General features: G+C 39.6%; 1 protein-coding gene across 1 annotated transcript in view; it reads left to right on the forward strand.

Annotated features, from left to right (window-relative positions):
• GRM5 (glutamate metabotropic receptor 5) overlaps positions 1-23926 on the forward strand; it is a 506006-nt gene that overhangs the window by 477466 nt on the left and 4614 nt on the right. Inside the window, 4 exon segments of the mRNA XM_019630869.1 lie at positions 2541-2556; positions 8228-8248; positions 9275-9370; positions 23786-23926. The exon segment at positions 23786-23926 is cut by the window's right edge and continues 1 nt beyond it. Of these exon segments, the coding sequence (XP_019486414.1) occupies positions 2541-2556; positions 8228-8248; positions 9275-9370; positions 23786-23926 (274 nt within the window).

The following is a 23926-nucleotide window of genomic DNA, read 5'->3' on the forward strand; positions in this document are numbered from 1 at the left end:
TAAAGAGTCTAATTCATTGGTTCAGAAACATTGTCCAGAACTTACATTCTTTTCATTTTTTTCAACTTTTTGGAATGTTGGCTTAGCTTTTCTCTTTCCTGCAAGATGGTTGTAGTATAGTCAGGTGTCACATCCTGACAACTGTCCATAGCAAAAAGGGGTCATGTTTTTCAGCTAAAAAAAAAAAAAATGTTCTTAGGACTCTCCAGAAGACCCTCTCTCATAATCACTGGCTGAAACTGATAAGCAAAATGGGGTTACATTGTCATTAGTCTAATCAACACCTACCTCCTGAAGGTAAGAATGAGACAGCTTGTTATGTTAAAAATGAGTATCTTTTATACTAACTTCCTGGCCTCAGTATTTCACTGCCTGCCAATCACCTTCCCTGTATCTATTGCTCACTCCATAACTTCCTAAGTGACGATCGCAGTTTTCCACTCATACTTTTACAAACATCAAATTCCACCCATTCTACTCCCATTCCACTCCAATTTTATCGAGAGACATACATCATTTGACTTTGACATGAACTTGCTAATCTTTCCTCCTTCCCACCTGAAAATTTCCCCATAACTTGGTTCTCCTTTTAGTCATTCATTCATGCATGCATGCATTCATTAAACAAATAGTATCACTGTAATTAGCTTGGCAACATCATAGGCACTCAAAAGATAGCAGTGAAGAAACAGTCCAAAATCCATGCCTTCATAGAGCTTATATTCTTTTGAAGAGTCTATTGGGGAAAAACTATAGTAAACAAAACAATTAAGTAAAATACAAATTATCTTGGCTAAAAGTAGGAAATGGTGACAGGAAGAGTGGGATCACAACTGCATTTTTAAATAGGGTGGTCCTGGCAGGCTATATTTATAAAAGTGACCTTTGGGAAAATATATAAAACTCGGAGGATATTTTTGCATTGAATACAGAGGAAATGGACAAAGCAAAGGCACCAAGGTGGGAGGATGCTCGGTTTTTTCAGGCAACAAGATCAGTGTGGTTGAAACAAAGTGGGCAAGGGAGAAAAAAGTAAGTTATGGGATCATAATGTAATTACGAAATGGCGGAGGATTTTAAAAACCATGAAACTTGGATTTTAGTCAGAGCTGGGTACATAAATGAGAATTTTGAGCAGAGAAGTGATATAACAAGATTTTTGTTTTGACAGGGTTATTCTGGTTGCTGTGTGAAGGCTGGATTGGGTTGGATTGGAGTAAGGGGGTGTTAGTAAGGACAGAGCGAGACCAGTTTAGGAAACTATTACAATTTTCAAGTTAAGAGATGATGATAGCTTGGACCAAGGGACTACATAGAGGAGGAGGTAAGAAATGGTCAGATTCTGGGTATGTTTTGAAGATGGAGTCTGCAATATATACTGACTGTTTAATTATAAAGGGTAAGTAAAAAGTTGTGTTCTTTCCTCCTTTTATTATAGAATTATTGTATCTGAAAACTCTGTACATTTGTTATTCCCTTTCCCCAAACATCTTTAATTTTTTTCCCTCTTTCTTGGCCCCTTGGCCTAAGTCTACAAAGTTGCATCCTTTTCCACTTATTATTAAAAACAAAACAAAACAAACCCCTTTGGAGATTTGATAACCCCAGAAGTTACCTTTCCATTTCATTCATTTATTCATCCAGGCACTCATTCACAAGGTTTATTTGCTCTGATCATTTTTTTTTTTTAATTTTCTAGTCATCCAGATTTACATTCAATCTTCGCCTTGAAACTGACTTCTGGACTGCAATTTTGGTATAAAAATCCCTTATTGGGTTTTCTATGACATTCAGAGTGGCTTATTCTAAAACTGCTTCAAGTGTCCCTCATTTAGTAACTTACTTTTTCTGTACTTTATTAGCCAATAAAGACACTTTTTCTTTCCATACCATTTTTTCCCTGCTCATGCCATACTTCCATTCTGAATAATAGCAAGTAGTTGAGGAAAAAGAAGATTTAAATTTGCTTTGTAGGGGGGTCGGCCGAGTGGCTCAGTTAGTTAAGAGCTCGCTCAAGAGTTTGAGCTCTGAGCAACAGCGGTTTGATGCCCGGCCCGAGCTGAGCTGCCTCTGAGCTGCCAACAGGTGGCAGGATGACTCAGCTAAAAAAAAAAAAAAAAAAAATTTGCTTTGTAAATGGGATGCATTAATGATGGTTTAAATGAGAGAGTTCCTTGAAGAACATCCTCTTACCCACTTACTGCCCAGTCTTACCCTCCTGCCCCTTTAGCATTTGTTCCATATTGAATTACTAAAATTTACACATCAAACATACATGAAATATCTAACATTTTCCATCTCCCTTTCATTGACTTCTAAGAGAAATCATGTTGGTTTTTTCTCTGAATAAAGAATGATAGATTAAGTAAAATATGAATACAATGGTTTCTACACAGATGAGAAAATATCTCCCTGTGGTTTTCACTGAACTGAACGATACCTAGCTTGGGAATGGAAAAAGAGCTGGCTGTTGGAAGAGTTCAGAAAATTTAACTCAATGCTCCTTCAAGGAGTAGAGTCAGGTACATAGTAGGAGTCAGTATGGGAGAGAAGATGGTGAAAGAAAGTTCTATCTCAAGATGATTGTATCTACTGAAAGAACAAAACCTTAAGCAGGACAAGCCCTTGCCAAATTTTGGAGTCAGGGAAATGTGCCTCTGGTACCTTCAGCTTTCTCCTTTTCTGTCCCTTTTTTCCCTTCACTATTGAGACCATTAGGATACCGATGCTGTCTTCCTCCTCTCATCTCTAACCATGTTCTCGGAGGGTCTGCAATATCTATGAGAAATATCCCTCCAAATAGTCCGTGGGATATCTACTCACAGCAGCATTTGCATCATTAGCCTCCTCACTCATGGAGGATGGAAAAATCTTTGTTTTTGACATTAGGGGAAAGTGAGAGAATTCACCAATGGAATTTTCCCAGCATTTCAGAAATAGTATCATGTTGGGAAATTCCACTTACACTTATTTGTTCTTTTGTTTCATCCACTGGAATTTTCCCTTCCAAACCATTTGAAGGCTTTGTCTGTAACCCCTAATGGATGATAAAGACCCTCCTTTATCTTCAACTGTTCACCAAACTCTCCATTTATCATCTTTTCTTTAAATAAAACCTGGTTCTCTCCTAAGGACATCTCTTCCCCTGTAGCCCTTTCAGGTAGGTTTATTATCCTTCCATATCACACATTCATCAAAGCACAGGGTTGAGGGTCAGCAACTCAATGCTGTTTTTAAACGGATCCCACATCTCACTCATAGAAATGGAAACACTGAAATCTCTGCTTCCTTGGAGGTTCTTAACATCTGGTTATCCCTCCATCTTTCAACTTTCTTTATAATTACTATTTACTGCAAACTTCCTAGTGAAGAATTTCTGTCTATCTCAAGCTGTGCTATAGTTCTGGATTACATTATTGCCCATATAAGGGGCACACCATCATTACATTCTCATCTTTCAATTCTAGTGATGGAATTTAATGCAATTAGAATCATCTTTTTAGCCACCCTATCTCTGGTAAACTTGTTATTACCTGAATCTCCCTCATATAAGGAATCTTTACTTCTAACATAAAACTCTCCCTTTTCCTTCCAGCTTCTGACATCATCATCCCAATGCCTGCTGTTTCACCTAATGTGCACATTTTTTTCTTTGAATTCTTCATTTTCTTCTAGTCTCTCATCTCATTCTGGACTCATTTATCCATTGGGCCACATAGCCTATATAGAAATTTCAGTAATCCAATGTTTATTTGGTATTGGTAGGGAAGGAGGAAAGGGAGTGAAGAAGTGGAATTTTTTATTCATATCATTTTGGAGAAATTACATTTTCTATCCAATCCTGAGTGATTCTTACCCCCACACCTTTTAAGTTCACTGGATGAATATGAGCTCTTACAGAACTGAGTAAGAGGAACTAGAGCTCCCTGGAAAAAGGAGGTACAAATAGAACAACAAAAATCTTCATGGAAGAGAGCTAAAACTAATTTCAGAACAAATCATTATTAAATTTATTAAAAGTATTGTGACAGGTTTTCATGCCAAGATTATGGCCCAGAAACCAAAGTGTCAACACTTTATGGAGCACAAATCTAGAAGTCTGGAGACTGTAAAAAATAAATTATCAGATTCGAGAACCCTGAAATCAGTACCTGGCATACAGTAAGTCCTCAGTAAATGCTTTGAGAGAATCCTTACATTAAGTGTTATAAAAGTTTTTGAACAGGGCCGGCCAAGTGGCACATTGGTTAAGAGCTGGCTTGGGACGCCAGAGGGCCCCGGTTCAGATCCCACATATGAGGGCCAGTGACACTGCCCTCTAAAGCTGGGATGCTGAACAGCTGCTCCACCTGGAGCTGGGCTGCCGTGAGTTGCCGGTGATGGCGTAGGCTGCAGTCCCTGCTGCAGTGGGTTGCCATGGGCTACCGTGTGTCCGGCAGCCAGTGGGAGTGGCCAGCAGCCGCCCAGAGAGGCCATCCAGAAGCCGGCAACTGATCTGCCTCCCCAGGGAAGAGCGCAATGGTGGTGCCATCATGGGCCAGTGAGGCGGTGTCCTCCATAGCTGGACTGAGGAACGGAAGGACAGCAACTTGTCTGTTCCCCTTCCCCCAATTCCCCAATAAAAATCTTTAAAAAAAAAAAAGTTTTTGAACAAGTAGGATGATGAAGTCTGCAAGCCCCTCCCTCCACTGACTCCATATTCTACATGCTTTCTGTAAGCACTCCAGCCATTGTCACGGTATTTGCAACCACCAGTATGCTGATGGCTTCCCAGTGTATAACAGTTCCCTAACCTCCAGATACTTATACCACGTGTCTACTGAATATATCCACTTGGATATCCCACCAGCATCTCAAAGTCAATATTCCAAAATGAAGCTTTTTATTTCTACCCCAAAATATACTTCGTCTCCTGTGTTTTTTAACTTAGTTAAGTGCACCACTCAAGGCAGTAAATGGAGTAGCATTCCACACACCTCTGTCTTACACTCATGATCCAATAAATCCTCCCACACATTTTCGAAACTGTGCTCCACTCTTTATCCATATCATCACTACCCTAAGGCATTATATCATCATCTCTCACATGGACTATTGCAATAGTATGAGTTGCTCTATCTCTAGTTTTGTTCCCTCAAGTCCATAGTATTTATCTAACTGTCAACTGACCACATTTTTTTCTTAGCTTAAAGATATCACCGTGGAATCTCATAACCTACAAGATAAATTCATCCATAAGTTATGTTTTATATATGTCTCCACCCATGCTGTCCATTTTACCTTGTCTTATTTTATGCTTGATTACCATTAAAAAATACTGAACATGGGTTTGCCATATATGCCATGCTGCTAAGCCTCTCCATGTGTTTGTTTGCCCTTGATTTTCTTCTGCCTGCCTATCCATCTTTTCACATGGGGTTCCTACTCATCTTTCAAGATTTCTTGGGCACCATATCTCATTGACATTTTCCCTGCCATTCTAGTATGGGTTAGGTAGACCTTCTTGTATTTGTTTCTATAATAAAACTTCTTACATTGTTTAAAAATTATCTGTTTACATTTCATCCTCCCACTCTATATTGTGCACTTATCAATAGACTTTCCCACATTCTCCTTGTCACAATGCCTTGCACATGGAGTATTCAGTAAATGGTTTGAATGATGTAAATTAAACATATGTGTATATAGAAGATATATAGGAACCCAAATGAGGGAACAAAATTTGAAGTCCTATACTAGATCCTTCATTGGTTGTCTTTGTTAACTCTACTACTCATTTGCAAATTGGGGACAAGGAGAGAAATGGTAAGTAATAAACTTTCATAGTTTTGTTTCTAAAGTTATTGACATTATTACTTAGAGGGAAGTTTAATGTAAGATGAGCTTTAGAATCAGAGAGGCCAAATTTCTAATCTTAGATTTCCTACTCATAAACGGTGTGAGCTTGGGCTTACTGACATGGCTCCTCAATGTCTGTCCCTTTGGAATGAGGATGATAGTACCTACTAGGTAGGGTAGTTCTAAGAATTGAGGATAATATACAGAAAAGAACCCAGCACATCTAATATTCTGTTATCATTATTCCTATTGTGACCTTGGATATCTTTATAGTAAACTAAGCACTTTATTTGAAAAGTGAGTTAATATTGTAAAGCAGTGCCTCACAAGTATGTGTGTGCAGATGTGTGTGTACGTTTGCTGTATATATATATATATGTTAGTAAGTGCTTAAAAGATACCTGAATTTATTATATAAAAGAAATAATTTAATTGATAGTTTATAAGCTATAAATTCTGAAAAGCTTAAACTATTTTAAATTGATAATTCTATATTTCTGAAATAAACCCATAGAAAGAACTGTACATCTGTAGTGGAGGCTATAAAAGCATTGTGAGGTACTTGAAACAGCACATTATTGGTGAATGGAATAATGAATAAGTGAATGAATAAAAGTGTGTCTGGTGAACATCATTAAGCTGTAATTATAGACAGGCAAGAATAGTCCCATCCAAAAGCAAAGACGAGCTTTCTGAACTAAAAATGGCATTTTCACCTTACTTTGAATACAAGAACTACTAGAAAGTTCCAAAAAAGTCTAACGTGCCTCTTGCTTTATTGGAATAAGTTAGCAGTTATATTTTTGTAGTGTTTTGTTTGTTTTGTAAAAGATTTTACCAAAGGTGGCTGGCTTTTCATAGGCTGTTTGGGGTCTATTTCATAATCAGTGTCGCTTGGCAGAATGTATATGTATATGAGATAGAAAAAGAAGAGCTTATGAGCACAAAGAGCATAGATGTCCTAGCTAATGTGAAAGATTTACGTTAACTGGCAATTACCCTAACAGAAGACATTCAAAAATACTTTAAGAACCCCTTTAAATGACCACAGTAATTCTTCTATTAATATTAACGTTCTTTTCATTGAAGCTACAGAGCAACTTTCTGATTGTGCAACCCTATTCACCAATAAGCACAAATATTTTCTATTGACATGTGGGATGCTGTTCGATGATTGGTACTTCACAAGAGATTCCCTCCTAAGGTATTTTCTTTGGTAAAATAAAGGCTGCTCAATCTGGTGTGGTCTGATGCTTTCCCTCCTCTAACTGAGTGTTTAAGTTCATTTCCTCTCTTCTTTACGGTCTAGACCTAAAGTTACTATGTACATGCTGTCTCCTTCCCTTCCTCTCCCTAACTAGTCTGTGAGCTCTATGAGGGAGAACCTGTGGATTATTTATCTCAATATCACCAGTATAAAGCCCATTGTCTAGAATTTAATAGATACTTAAATAATGTCTGGTGAACAAGGTAATCTATTCTATCCATTTGGCTTGATTTAATGAACCATTTTCATTCAAATACTAAATACTTTTAATAGATCTGAAGAGAAAAAAAACAAGAGGAAGGTCTCTATCCCAGGACTAATAATGATTTTAATTTTGTTGCATTTTGTTTTACATTAATATTAATTCGAGACAGCAGGAAAAGAAACTTTTTGAAAAAGTGACTATATCAAGGGTAAACAAGCCTTCTGATAGTAATTCACTTTATCACTGCCTGTTAAATACCAGGAACGTGGATGAAGGGGCATCATATCAGGCTCCAGTTTTACAAGTGAAAACGGTAATAAACTTTAAGTGTCTTGGACCCCTGCAACTCTACTGGCAGTTATTCTGTACTGACGAGGCTTCTGACTTTGGTCAAGTCAGTTAAGGAAGTCTCATTTTTCTCATTTGAAAAATGGGGACAACAGTGCCTCTTTACCCCAAAGACTCAAAGTGATGAATAAAAAAGAGACTATTTCTGTGAAAACATTTTGGCTTTGAAAACTGTCAGTCAAATATAAGGGCTCATCTTGATGCATATAGCAGACTAATGTTGGGAATCTCATAAGTTATTTTAGATTAAACATCTGGTACCTTCCAGGTGTGGTGAATTGCCCATTCTGATGCAAAAGCTGTTAGAGCCACCCTCTACAATGCAGGCAGCTCATTACTGACTCTCAAACTTCAGCTTAATCGTTATATAGATCTCTTAAATTCAAGGACTATCTTTTCTCTTTTAGTGTCCTCAATCTCTGATATTCAAACATACAAGTTGTAATAAAAAAATATGGTTAATGTTTAAATTTAAAATATATGTAAAAGGCACATTGCCATTAATCCCCTTCAAAATATTCCCCTCACTTCGAACACAGTCATCCCATCATTCTTGCCACTATCTGAAGCAGTTCTGGAAGTCCTCTTTCGTGAGTGTCTTTAGTTGTGCTTTTGTGGCTGCCTCAGTGTCTGAATCAATTCAAAACATTTTCCTTTCATTGTCATTTTGACTTTGGGGAAGAGCCAGAAATCGCACAGTGCCAGATCCAGTGAGTAAGGTGGATGAGGACACACTGTAATATTTTATTTGACAGAAATTGCCAAACCAGAAGTGATGTGTGACACTGAGCATTGTCAAGATGGAGGATGAAGTAAAGACACTCACCATTTACAAAAGAGGACTTCCAGAACTGCTTCAGAAAGTGGCAAGATGATGGGATAAGAGTGTTTGAAGCAAAGGGGAATATTTTGAGGGGGATTAAGGGCAATGTCTTTTTACTGTAATAATTTTTTTTTAATTTAAACATTCACCATATCTTTTGATCGCACTTCATAGTACCACTCAATAAAGGTTCGTTAATGACAGGAATGATTTAAAAACAAAAACAAAACCGATAATGATAGGCAACACATTATAATGGTTACAAGTCTGGATTTCAAATCTAGGCTCCCTGTGCTCAAAATCCTTGATCTACGTCATCCTTACAATCTTAGGCTGCTTCTTCAATAAAATGATATAATATTAACAGAGTCTCTGCCACAGGGTTGTTGCCAGGGTTAATTTTAGGTAACATCATAGCACCATGTCTGGCACATGGCAAACACGAAATAAATACTAACTTATTGATATTCATTGTTTTCTTACATGCTAAGAACTGCATTCCTTTTACCATTGACTATTAAATGTGATGAATTCACGAATTAATAAGCAATATAAAAGGGTAAATCACATGTGGCTTAACCAAGAAGTAGCAAAATGTTACTGTCCCCAATATTATCCATATACCATCTAGTCATCTAGTAAAGTATTGCAGGGCAGCCATTACAGTGAAAAGCAAGAGCCCCTGTCTGGGCATGGGGGTGACCCTCTGCAGCCACAGCTCTCCATCAGCCTGGCCAGTTAAGCATACAATCACATCTTTCTGTTTGCTCCTGTCCTTGTTCATGCTCACCAGGTACAAAGACAGGAGATTGGCCCAGCACAAGTCGGAAATAGAGTGTTTCACCCCCAAAGGGAGTATGGGGAATGGTGGGAGAGCAACAATGAGCAGGTAAGCAAACTGTGAGTGGCCTGAGGTGGTGTGAACTAAATGTACGCAAGCTAGAGGAACAGGTGGCTCCCTGGTCTGGGTCCTCCCTCAACTGTGCATCCCATACAGTGTGTCCAACCGGGGCCACCACTGGCTCTCTGTGTGTGTTTGATTTGTAAAACCCATGCCATCCTCATGTGAAGTTATGGGAGCCTCCTGTCCCAGATGCCGCTATTTCCCAGGGTTTGTACGCTTTGCATGCCTCAAGCCTTAGCTCACAGTCAGCTCCCCTATGGATTTTGACGTATTGGTCAATTGCTTCTGGAGTTTGCAAAGTGGAAGAGATTGGAGGAAATTCCCATTTCAGGATTATCCAATCACTTAGGAAAACAAATGCAAAAGCCTAGGACAGGTTTTGAGGGAAGGGCTGCAATGGAGGGAAGACTCCAGCTTCTGATCCCAGACAAGCCTGGAAATTAATCTGACTTACTTGGAGTGTAACATCACCTGAAAGCCAAGGGCAAATGTCATGCCAAACTAGTGAACTGTAGAGGCAAGAGGCTTTTCGTGAACTAAAATCAGGAAAGCTAGTCCTCCTCTAGCTACCTTAGCTTTGCATCTCCTTTAGTTCTCTGTTTTTGGTGGTGAATACCCCCTGCTGCTGCGCTATGCATGTTCCTTCAAATCAGGCATTCCCAACTGAGCTGTGCCCAGTACACTGGGGCATTTGGAACTAGAAGCATCAATGGAGCTGTGTTGCATGAAATGATCGTGCTTTATTGCATGGGACTGGGTTTCAAGAAAAGGGCTCTGGAGGTAAAGACTGTCACAATTGGCAGTAAACAGTTCCAGAATGTCCTAGAGGTTGGGGCATCACTCCCCATGAACTAACCCTCCAATTCTAATCTGTTGTGGCATTTCCTGACCCACCTGTGGTACAGAGGTGTGGAAAGGAAGCTCTGGCAAATCACCCTGGATTAAAAACAGGGCAAGTGCAGAAAGCAGAGAGTGTATATTTGTGTGCGCATGTGCTGAGAACAGAGCTTGAAAGGCAGCTGCATAGCAAGAATATAATCCTGTTGAACCCTGTTGAACTTTGTATTTGCTTCTCCAAACCCTGGATTTGCTTCCTCAGTAGGGAGCTCTTTCTGATTTTCAAAATAATGTCTAACTTTCTCCAAGGACCACTGCATTACACAACTTCTGGGGTACCATTCACATTGCAGTGTGTGAAAATGGTGCCCGGAACTGTGGAGCATACAGCCTGAGCAATCGTTCATAGCAGCTCTGGCTCAGAACTTGGCCAACTTCGTCCATGGCTCCCACAGAAAAGGCAATAACCGCATGTGTCCGTGTGTGCACATTGGTGTGTCTGATGGCCTTATGCCCATGACCCCATTATACAGCTATCGCTGGATCTCAGTGTGTCTGGAAGATAAGCCTCAATAAATTATTTTGTGGGAGCAACTCAACAAACTGTTCCTGGGGCTACTGGTTTCCTTCCATCCAGATATGACAAAGTCTCATAATTCCTTTTTTCAAAATCAGTCAAACAGCGCCTGAGTTGGTTGAACAAGGTAAAAATGACTGCATCAAATGCGTGCTGGAGCTCTGTCCAGGGTGACTTTTGATTTGAGGCAATTATCTATAATTGGACTGGAGTTCCCAAACCTAGCAAACTCTGTTGCCTATCAAACATACTGAGGCAAAATCCTGGGCAGTACAGTCTAGAAATCTGTAGTGTTACATGTTCCCTAGGTCATTCTGATTTAGCCAGTCTATAAACTTATATTTAGGAATAATCCATTCATTTAGGAGATGACAGAGCTATTCATGGCAAACATTAGGTCTCAATTCTGTCATGTGGTGCTCTTGGGAGTGTTTCACCAATGCTTGGAACTCTTGGATCTGATCAGCCCAGTGATTAAATTTGCTCAAGACTGTCTTCATTGAGAATGGGGGAAAAGGAGACAAGAGACAGTGGGACACAGAGGGTAAGGGGACCCCAGATCAAACAGACCAAACTTCCTTGGGTCAGGTCTAGATCTACAGAGGTAGGCCTTCAATGTGTCTACACTGGGAATGGTCCAAGTTTCTCTACAACAGCAAGATACCATGTAGCTTTTGTTTCCTCACTTGTTTAGATATCGAGTCAAGGCCAAGTAAGGCTTATTACATGGATATGTCCTTCAGGGGCAGAGGGGAACAGAGCATGCTGTAGTAAAGACAGTTCTGTTGGAGTAACCATCTCTGCCCCTCAGATAAGCATAGTTACTCGGAAACAAATGGTCTTCTCTTCCTACTTCTTCTTCCTTCCCATTTATTTAACATGAAATAAAAGCTGACAATAGGAGGGAAAGAATGTGTGAGAAGGGGAAGGAGTCCTTTAGTGCTCTCAGAGAGCTTTCCATTACGGAGGAGAAAAGGCCTGGAGACATACAAAAGGAGAGGCCACAATGTCTAAGGCCTTCAAATCTTTTTTTCCAATTTCATATTTGTTTATGCCAACACACACACACACACACACACACACACACACACACACACACACACAGAGTGACATTTATCCAGGAGAAATAAGTTTAAAATGAATAGTAAGAGAAAAGATATCAGGGTGGGGACAACTGCAATGTAAACCATGTCTAGTAAGAGGTTAGAGTAGTTCATCCCAATTTGGTTACTCTGGAATTGAATGGAAGGACTAGGAATAGGATAACTGTTTGAGACTTTTACCAATACTTTTAGTATCAACCGATAGGGCCTTCTTTCTTATTCACCTTCTCCCCCACCCCACCCCAGTTGCTTCCCAGAGTTATAGTCAACCCTCATATTTATTCTGCAAACACCTGAGCTGGTTCTGTGGCCATTACTGAGCAATGAATCCCAGAGAGGGGCTAAGGAACCTCAAACAACCACAGAAAACCAGGAGTGTCGCCCTGCATCTCATGTGCCTTTTTTCTATAACGAAAGTTTAGAATAGACAGGACCCTGTGAATTCATGCCTGGGGTGATTCTTCAGAGTCAAGTCGCCTGGCAGGGAGGGGAGCTTGGTAATGTGTGTAGTCATATCCGGCCAGAACACTATCATCTCATCTATAACACTGGCAAGGCCTTAGAGAGACACTCCCTCCCTCTCCCTCCTACTTCTACCCCCATATTTGGAAAGGAAAAGACCATATGTCTCCATAACACTCGAGCTTCTTAAAATGTTATATTGCTCTTTTCCCTTTATGTGAGAAGTTTTGGTTTCCTTCTGCCTGAATACAGCGTCACTTGTTATCTTTTCATATGTTCACAGTGGACAGTCAAAATGTGTTTCAGAGCAGAGTCCTCCTGATTGCAGGAGAAGTAAAAGAGAGTCCTAAACAGGGAGGTGCTTTAGGAACCGGAAATTCTCTAAACCCTGTCACCGCTGTGAGTTCATACCGAGATGGTCCACCCTCGGGAGTGAAACCTCAACAGGGAATGTTATGATCTCCTGTCTCAACAGGGGTATCCCAACGGAGTGCTAGCTGGAGCCTGTGTTTGATGTGCTCATGTTGTCCCCCATGAAGGAGAGGCAAAGACACTCTGGACTCCCCAGTCTATCTTTGAGAAAGAGCTCTCTTAGTCAAATGAAACCCACAGATCTACAGTCCCCAACCAGTGCTAGAAGGAAGGAGAGTAGCACCGGGTTATTTCTACTGTTGTTATGTCATGATATCATTCATGTCAAGTGTTAACCTCCAATCAGTTGAGTAACTGATTTTCACCTAGTAGATGCAGCATCTGCTTTTAGTGCGAATGTTTAATAAAGCCTTAGAGAATCTGGTAACAGTGATGTCACAATAGTTATTATTGAATTAGTAACAACTCCGATTTGAAAAGTAACCCCAAAATGTGATGTCTATGTTAGAACTGTTTTGCCTTGCATTCATTCAATTATTTCTTTCTTCATTTAATGTTCATCTATGAAGCATCTACTATGAGCCAAGCACTTACAAGACACTGGAGATAAATGGATAACCAAGACATGACTAATGCCCTGAAAATCTGTAGTTTATTTGGGAACAAAGTCAGAAAAGCAGATAATGCGGTGTAATATAGAACCCCTCTTCCACAGGACAATTTATGCATCAGATTAACTCCTCATTTGATATCATTTCTACAGCTTATGCCAGTGCAAATCAAATTAAGAGTAATAGAAACTAAATAACAATAAACATGAACTGAGTGTTCAAACAGGGCTATGCACACCATTATATAAAATTCAGAATCCACAGAAGAGAAAAATTCTGCCTTTCCAGAACAAAAGAGGCCAGCTAGCTGCTCGGTGACAGATTAGGACACCTCCGGTCGTCTCCTCGTCATTCCTTCCAGAAGCCAATTTCAAATGAATGTTCTGACTTATATTTAGAGATGTCCCTAAAACAGATAAAAATAATAATTATTACCATTACTGTAATTACTATACATCAGACTGTGTAGTAGTCCCTCCACATGTTACTGGTATGCATTAGGTTCTCCCAAAAACATCATAAGCAAGGTATTTTTCCTTTCTGTGGTACAGATGAGGAAAATGAAGATCAGGGATCTTAAATAACTTACATAGTACAGTGGTTTAGTGAAAAATCTGAAATCAAAGAGACCTTAAAACCTGGTTCCAGCTATAGCTAGAGTGCGACATGCTTTAGCTGAGATGCTTTCATTAAGATCAAAAGGAGTCTTTTGTCTAAACAGAAATCATTTTTCAGAAACCATTGCAAAGATCCTGTGATATCCTCTTATTCTACCATCCTTCAGGATTCATTTCTGTGATGTTCAGCTCAGTGTCGATACAGAGCTTTGGAACTTATTATCAGGTTGTCTTATGGATACAACCTTGGGTGGTGCCATTTCCCTGGACGCTCCACAAGAGACTGTCTTGTTATTTCCTTGGTTCACGTGTGCCCCTCAGCACTGAGCACAGAGACAAAATGCACGGTGGTAATGACTGGACTTAGGGTCAGATCTCAGGCACTGTTCTGCCTTTTATTTGATTTGTACAACTTAGTTAAGTTCCATAAGCCTCAGTTTTTGCATCTACAGGTTAATAATACCTGTCCATTCCAAGTATTCAAGGTGATGGACCTTACTTCATTTCCCCAACACTCCCAGCCTACCTACTCCACACCAGGCACCATATGAGGAGCACAGGAGATGTTTGTAGTCATTGTCCTTGGAGTGTTCCAAGTTTAGTGCAGGAACAGACTTATAGATAAACAATTAGAAATACCATTTAGTAAGTGCTATGTCAGACAGCTGTTGTGAAGGTCAAATATCATAATACAGGTGAACACCTTGTGAAGTGTAACTTCTATTCAAATGGGAGCTATGATCATCCCCAAACTCCCTTCTCCTTTGTCATCAGTCCCAACCCCATGTTTTCATCATGGTTTAAATCAAGCTGGATTCCTCCACAAAGTATTCCTGGACATACCAGCCAACAGGCACAAAACAGCCGTGTCTTCTTTCGATGTCTCCTTACTTAATTGTAATCTGAGCTTTATAGTGATTCCTGAGCGGGGAAAAAATCATTTCCTGTTTTAGAAAAAAAGTCCTCTAATCTTAGTTGAAGCACCTCAACTAAAGCCTAGAACTTAAATCTCAGCATAAGGTGTAGTTTAGTTTTGAGGTTCGAGTCCAGATTACCAAATTATGGATCATAAGAAATAGTTCAATTTGAAATTTGAAAACTATGTGGCTTTTGTTTGTTTGTTTTTTAGCTGAGCCATCCTGCCACCTGTTGGCAGCTCAGAGGCAGCTCAGCTCAGGCCAGGCATTGAACCGCTGTTGCTCAGAGCTGAAACTCTTGAGCGAGCTCTTAACCAACTGAGCCACTAGGCCAGCCCTGAAAGCTATGCGGTGACCCAACAAAATGCCTCTGCTTGGCACACGCTCCTGCATTACATCCGTTGTCAGATGCTTTCTCTTTATGAGAACTTAGGGGAAGTAGCACCTGTACTAGAACCATCAGGCACTTTAATAACCCTGAATGGACATGTAACATTTTGAAAAGGCCCTCTATTACCGTGAAATCAAAGAGGAGTTAAAATAGGGCCCAGTGCTTCTCCTCCCACAAGGATTTTATTAGGACTAGGTGCTTAGAAAGAAGTGTGCTTGCTCCGGGGGAATTAGCACAGAAACATGCTCCCTCCCCAGCTACTTAAAAGAGAAGGGGAAATATATTTTACAGGGCTGTTGGAAGGGTTTCATGAGAGTAAGCATGTGGAATTAGCTTCTTTGCCATATATGCAATGCACATATGAATTGGATTTTGCTTGTTCATGTTACTTTAAGCTTCCCTAGGCCTCAAGGCCTCATGAAGCTCCACTTTATTTGCAAATCCTTCCTTGAAACTTATTCCCCAGTGAGCAGCCTTTTCTCTAAATTCCTCTAATACCAACAAGAAAAACCTAATGGGCAAAGACAAATGTCTTCTTTCACAATAGTTTTTCTATCAGTATCTTCCTTTCCATCCTCATTTTCATCACATCCGTCAGCATCTTAACACTGTATCCCTGCACTGTGAAAACGAGCTCTAAAGTCTATCCCCAACACCACTATTTTGCTTGTGTCAATCGTCTTTGTTCCTTATTGCCTGCCTAGAGGACTAAGTAACATAACAGATAAATATTAATTAGGCCATAACATTTCCCTGAAGTAGGACCAGGACTGGGGCCAGACGAGGAATAAGGTCAATAGATAAAACTGGGGTGAGGGTTTCCAGGAGATGAAGGCATGGTTCCTGCAGTCAATTGTTTTTGTTGAACTCAAGAAAGAAGATCAAATGTATATAAAATATTAAATAACAACGTAAAGTATTTACAGTTGAAGAATAACATAGAAAAGAAGCCATGAGTACTTCTTTATATATTCATTCATTTATTGATTAAGCATGTATTGGGTTGTTGGAAAAGTCATGATGCATTTTTGCAATGAAAAACATAGAAAAAATACGTCATGACTTTTCCAACAACCCAGTAGATTACATCTATATCTGAGTTATTAAAATAGCAAAAGAAAGGAGAAGAAAGAAGATCCTTATAGGTAAGGGGTGGTCAGAAAGAATTTTTATAGTCCAAACTCTACCTTCTGATGCCTTTAACATCTTACTCCATCCCCACACAGTCAAACTGAACTACTGCTTATCTCTAGAAACGTCCTTATGGGTTCCTGGACTTCTGTCATTGCTGTTCTTCCTAGAAGCCAATGCCTAGCACTCTCTTTTTGTATTTTACCACAATTACTAATTATTCAAGGCCTATGTGCAGTCTGTCTCCTATAGGCAGGCAGCATACCCTGGCCATTCCCTCCCCTCCTGCTGGAAATGGTTGTTTCCTCTTGAAGTTTCGAATCCCGTGTAATCTGGACCCTACAGAAACTCAAGGAGCTGACTGCTTGTTCCCAAGCTCCACCATCCCTCACTCTCCTCACCCTTAGCACCCTTCCAACCTGCACGTCTGCTTCCTCATTTCACGGTCCTAGGAAACAGAAAAACAACCTCTTTCTATGACAATACTGTGAGTAACTCATGTTGTTAGCCTTCTTCGGTATGTATCTTCTCTCTTGGATTCAATTTTACCCTCTTTGAGGGAAATCTTTTATACCAGTAACTCTCAGCCACAATATCAAAAAGCATGGATAAATAAAATCATTTGTGAAGGTATCACATATCATCAGTTACCAATATTAGTTGAAATATCAAAATTTTCAAAATGGTGCAGATTTAAGGTGATGCTTGCAATTATACCATTTTCATTTACTGGTATTCCAAATAAGTCAGAGAGGAAATGAGAGAACTATTGGGGTAGGAATTAAGTGTGCTACATATAAGACAATTGTCTTTTATTAGATGACAGCATAAAAAAAAAGGCTGAAAAGGCTATATAATATGAATTTATATGGTTATAAGCTTCAAGTGCCTTCATCATCAAGGCATCCATTCATTATACTTGATAAATGTAGGGGCTCGATCAACCTGTGCTATTTGAGTTAATGACTAAAGAGAGATATATAGGGTGCTCCCTAGAGACTGCAAAGTATATATATGATTAAGAAGCATAGAGACACAGAGTAACAGAGACTATAAATCAAATGACTATCTACTTAAAAACACATATCATCACCAGGTAGCATCTGAGGTTAGTCTTCCATGGAATACGGAGAACTTCTAGCTTCAAAAAGCAAATATAGACAGTGTGCTGTCATAGAAAATGGAATTTGAAATTATGATATGGTATTAGTCCCACTTTGCCATTTTCTAACTGTGTAATGTTGGGCAAATCACCTAATCTCACTGAGCTTCAGTTTTCTCATTTTTGAAAGGGGGATAAAGATGTGATCCTATCTACCTTCAACAATCAGAGTGTTCCTAAAAGTGCTTCATAAAGCACTATGCAAATATAAGGTGGTATTGTTTTGATTATGTGTCTGTATTAGGTAATTTTGTCCTTGACTTCATTCCCATTTACTTGAGTGTTTTTCTCTCTACATACATCTCTAATGCATATATCATCATGGCCATTTAAATTGTTTTTGTCAGTAAGATAGCTATCTACATCCATTTATGCTGTAACTGGGGAAATTTATATAAATGATTCTGCCATATTCTTATATATTATGATGTATTTCTCAGTGTAATTGTCAACATCAAGACATCAGGTTTTAAGCAAGGCTCAGAAAAAGATTTTTCCACCTAATTTAGAATGTCTGAATATAAACAATACTAAATTCTTCAGTATCTTTTGAAAACTGTATTTCCCTTCTTAATTTAAAGCAAATTTGTGAAGGTAAAATATTGATAAAAAGCTGAGTAAAGTAAGCAGAAAATGGAACTACAATTGCAAATTTCTGTTTATAATATTCTTAATTCATAAAATTCTCTTAGCGACCTAATGATGTTCTGATGTCATTCCAAAGACATATTTGCTAATGATGTTACAAGGGGTTTTTTGTTTTTGTTTTAATATTGATTGTATTAGGAAGCTCAAAATCATACTATACCTCTCTCTTGCCAACCCCTCAAGCCCAAAATCACCAATGACAGGCTTAGTAATTAAGATAACTTTTTCATAAGAATAATTTGTTAATTTTCAGAAAATACATTTGATTATTCTGATGCCCTGAAACTGTGCAACTTATGAAGTTACTAATAAGCCATGTAACAAAAGAGAGAAAAGGGCTAGTTTTGTTTTGGTTTTTTCCTATTCAATGAAACCCTCAGAATTTTAATTGCTTATATTCTATTAATAAAATCCTAAACAAGTTCTGAGGAAAACACCACACAGATCAATCAACAGCCATTTAAAATAAATGGAAAAATTCTAAAGTCCATAGACTGTTGATGGCCAAACTCCCTCTGTATTAACATTTGTTTCCTAATGATGGTGTGTCATGGCAAAATGCTCTAATTCCTGCAGGTTTGGGCAGATGGATAGAGAAATGGGGAGAGGTCATGAAGCTGACATTCAGAGGTGGCTTAAAATGAATAAATTATTTGTGTCCCACATAGAAAAGAAGAAGGAGGAGAATAACTTGTGAGAATAAAGGTATAAAATGTCATTGTGGCAAACCCAAAATATAAAACAAACAAAACAAAAACCCTAACCCTCAAATAAAATTATTGAAATGTTTGTTTTTTCAGAAACAATGAGCAAATTTCATAAACAAGAAAACAATAGATTACATAATATTAAATATTTGGCAAAAAGCTTAATTGGTGCCTGGAAAGAGCAAGAAAGTTATTTTAGTGTTTTTGTTATTGTTGTTTTGGCCATTTTCTCCTCCTTCACAGATGTAGCCAACAATTTGTCCTCTGTCTCTCTATTCCTCATTCCTCCACCTTTTCCAATGTCCAGAATACTCAGTGGGAAAGGTGAAGTGATATAGACAGGTAAGGAAGAGTTTGCTTTCCTTTTGCTTATCTCAGGCCTCTTAGACGTATGTATAATCCTGATGCTTTAAAAAATCATTCTCAGCCTAAGTAATAATAAACAACATTGTACCTTGGTTTAATGGAAGGTTTGTTGTGATAGATAATGCCTTGCAGAGGTGCTTTGCTTAATAAAGTGCCCTCATGTGTATCACCCTTAGGGTTCCTCCTAGAAATCATGTGAGGTGAGCAGGGGATGTTTAATTTTTCCATTTTTCACCAATAAGCAGAGAAGCTCAAAAGTGGTAAGCAATGTGCCCAAGGTCACTCAGGCTAGATCGTGGACCCACATTCTGGGTCCACTGCCACACTGCCTCAGTAAGCTTTCATCACTGAGAAGTTTCACTACAACAGATATATATGAATTATAAAAAAAGGGATAAACACTTCTTTTGTGATTTTCATGGTAAATATCAAGATCTGTGCTTTCATACTTAGTTAATGAAATATCTTTTATCTGTATACACTGAGGACTATTCAGTACAGTGAGTTATATAAAACATAGGTATATCCAGAAGACAAAAAGAGAATTTCATTAATACCGAATTATTTTTAAAGTTTAATTCTAACAGAAAAAAATAATTCAGTATAAATTTTTAAAAATGAAATCCATTTATCCATTCAATCACTTACCCCAAAATATTGTTGACCACCTAATTAATATGTTCTAGGCAATGCCCTGGGTATTATGGACATAACAGACAACAAAGAACCCTCTGCCTGTGCCTTTATAACACTCCATCCAACAACAGGAAGCACATCCAGCAAAGAGTTATTAGGTGCCTTAATGCAGGGACTATGGGAACCTAACCTAGTCAGGAGTGGAGGTCAGGAAGGCATCCCTCAAGAAAAGGCAATTAAGATCACATAAGAAAAAAAAAAAGATAGGAAGTACTAGGCTAAAAGGAGGAAAAGGCAGAGAGGACGGAGCACAATGAAACAGTATTTCAGGAAGAAGCAAAATGTGGGAAAGGAATAATGTGGAATTTAGTGGAGTAGATGTGATTGCACAAGGATACAACTCAGGGTGAGAAAAGACAGGCCACAGATCAAACTCTATGGCACTCCAATTTCTGTTACAGTTGGTCGGGTTAAGGAGAAACAACCAAAAATATTTATGGCTTTACATATTTTACTTTGCACTGAATTCTCTGTTCTTCAAACCAAAGCTCAAAATGGCACTGAGTATCGTTTTTATTTTCTGGAATGTAGTATTCACAAGGAATGTAAAAACTAATCCTTGCATACCTTCTCCTTACCAAACCCTTTCACCTACATCCTCAAAACAACCTTCACTAAATGATACACTGTCTTGTTTTTTGTTTTTGTTTTTTTTACCAAGGCTTAAAGAGATTGTTATTTTCCAAGCATCCAGGCTGGAGATCAGAATTAGAACCCAGATTTTAGGATCCTTTGTCCACTGCTCTTTCCAGAACACCATACCATGGCCCTGTTAGCTTAAGGATCCTATTCGTCCATCAAATGCTTATTAAGATTCTGCTGTGTCAATGAACAAGACAGATGAGTTCCCTGTCTTCATGGAAACTACATTCTACTAGTAATTAGACTAATGTCATAAGTTGCTTTTATAAAAAGGTTTCCATTTACAGGAAGTCTCCGATTTATGAATGAGTTCTATTCCGGGAGAACGTTCATAAGTCGGATTCGTTCGTAAGTCTGACAAAGTGAGTTTTATACACCTTTGACACAAATATACAATGTCAAGCATAAAAAAACTAAACACACACACAAAAATACTGTAAATAAACTATTTTTACTTTTACAGTTACCTTAAAATGGTGGTACAGTGCAGTACAACAACTGGCATATAGGGGATTGCATGGAGTGAACTGACAAGAGCAGACACGTGAGCTACTTGCGCAATTTGTTCGCATCTACGAATGTTCATAATGCGAGGTCCATTCATATCTGTGAAAGTTCGCAACTCGAATGTTCGTAAGTCAGGGACTTACTGTACTTTGGAGGAAAAAAATATTTTATTACCTAAGAAATGAAAAGTGAAGTGCTCAGATTTGGATTCCATTTCTCTGGTGTCTCCTGTGTCTATTTCCATTGTTACTTAGATTGTCTGGTGGCCTTTCTCCCACATGACCATGGACTCTGAGCAAAGGCCTGGCCGGAAAAGATGTCAGTATTTTCTGCAGATCTGTTGGTTAGGATCATTTCCTTCTCACACATTCATCCAAAGGTTTTACAATCTGCTATCACATTTTTGGGCATGGCTGCATGTGATCCCAAAAGACTGCCACTGTTTATATCCAAAGTTATGTTCCATCAAAACTTTTCTGTGCCGGGAGCAAGAACTTCCCTAGAGTAAAACTTGGAGAATAAATCCAGTTATACTTCTAGCTTCTAGCCCATGTTTTGTATTGAAAGTGGCCTCGGAGACCTGAAAGATTAATTTTCCCTCCCGACATGATTGTTTCTTATCCTGCTGGTAGGAGAGAAAGGGGGTTGTTGGCAACCACACTCCCAATCAAATCCCATAAATAACCTGGCGCATTACTTCTGTGTCATGTTCCAGGAGCTAGTGCACACCTGAGAAGAAGTCAAGCAATGCACTAAAAACATAAAAGGTGGCAGGTCAGACTAATACAAAACGTAAAAACCAAACCCTGAAACTCCTGTAAACGAAAGGTAACAGGTTGGCAGAGCCCTTTCTGCTACTGGTGAGACATAGCAACCTCCAAACCTGGAAATAATCTGCCTATCCTTTTCAAGAAGAGGGGTGGGAGTGAAGGACATCTCATATTCCAGAATTTTGAGGTACTCCAGGTTGTAGATTAAATGGAATGAGAGTTCAAAGGAAGAAGTGGAGCAAGGAAAACCACAAAGTGGAAATGGACAGATGAAGAAAAGGGAAGCAGTGGGGGAAAGAGGTAGAAGTCATTTTGTTACAGGGGCTGCAGAGACCATGGTCTGTTATCAAGGGAGTTGGCTGTCTCAGGAAGAATAGATCTGGCAGTTGCAGTCAGACCCAAGGTAGGGGGCTCCAAACACAATTCAGTCCCTGCCTGATAAAGACAGGTCAGCCCTCTTATCTAGGCCTCCTCCATGCAGGAGGCCAAGGGAGCAATGGGAACCCAGGGAGAAAGGACAGCTTCCTGTTAGAGTTTCTCAGTTTGTGAAATACCTGTTGCAGAATCACTTTGGAGAGCAGGAGTGGAGCGTGCTTGTAAAATGCATCAATCATTGAAACCCAATCCAGAATTGCCTGGGATCCTGCCTGGGATATTTGACAAATGCCCTAGATGAGTCTTATGCACAATTAAGTTTAATAATCACTTGCTGAGATGATAAGATTGGGTGGACAAAGCCTTTTGTCCACAGACTGCCCAAGGCTATGTGTTGGTCACAGCGCCTAGAATACAGCTATCTGGGCATAATAGGCCCATAGTTACAGAGATCTCAAATTCCTTCGTGATGAGAAATCAAACCCCAGTCTCTCCATATGCCACCCCTGAAGGTCAGGCCACATCCTCTTCTGACCATACACGAGGTTCCTAACAGAGGGTCTGTAGCTTCAAGAGGCTAGTGTGACATTTTTTGCTGTGAGTCACTGAGGCTGAAACACCAATTGCAACCTCATCAGAGCAGCTTTCAGACCTCAGGATGGAACCAAGAAGGGATGAGGGAGAGGGGCCTTTAGAAATCATGTCTGTCAGACAACACTCATCAAGACTCTAATTTGGTAGGTGCCAAAGGCAATATCCTACATGCTCCCTCAGAATTGTGATTTCAAGCCTTAGTCCTAAAATAGATGTGTGAGGAAAATTTCTGTGAAGTAGAAAAGTTCTAATTTATTAGAAATTCCTACATGTTTACTGAATTTGTATTTTCCAGCAGATAAGCCAGAGTAAGTAAAACCATGTTCCATGTCAAAGTTCAGACAGAAATCCCTAAACACACCAACTTTTGGCAGGCAGAATAAAAACTGAACTGGAACCACTGTGTACTTCCTAGTAACCTTTGACTCTTATCCCTTCTCTCCCCTTTGATGACTTGAGTTGGTGAGTGGAGGTCCTAGTTCTAACGTTTCCTTTCAGAGGCCGCCAACTTTAGAAAGCCTTCGTCCTGTACCGTCCTGTACCGGGAATGTCTGGACACAACCACCATACTGCAAGCCCCCTTTTCTATGGTTGCAGTATAACCAGCTGTCGCACTCCCGGGTGGGCTCGGAACTGCTGCGGAATCCCATAAATACTCCTTCCTCCTAACTAAGGACCCCTTTGACACACTTTCATGAAAACGATAAACGGAAGGCCCGATATGCGAAAGCAGCCTTCAATTCAAACCAAAAGCCACTTCCCAGGTCTCTTTCAATGGAGTCCTTCTGATGCCTTATTTCCTGATACAACAAGGAAAGTCCTGCCCAGTCCGAGCCCCCTAGCCTCCCACCACTGGGGAGACGCGCCCGGGAGGGACCTCGCTAAGCCCCGTGTGTCTCTCTTCTCTCCCAACAGCTCCAACGGGAAGTCCGTCACGTGGGCCCAGAACGAGAGGAGCGGCCGGGGCCAGCACCTGTGGCAGCGCCTGTCCATCCACATCAACAAGAAAGAGAACCCCAACCAAACGGCCGTCATCAAGCCCTTCCCCAAAAGCAC

The sequence above is a fragment of the Hipposideros armiger genome, unplaced genomic scaffold (genome assembly GCF_001890085.2).
Source record: "Hipposideros armiger isolate ML-2016 unplaced genomic scaffold, ASM189008v1 scaffold_960, whole genome shotgun sequence".
Taxonomy (NCBI): Eukaryota; Metazoa; Chordata; class Mammalia; order Chiroptera; family Hipposideridae; genus Hipposideros; species Hipposideros armiger.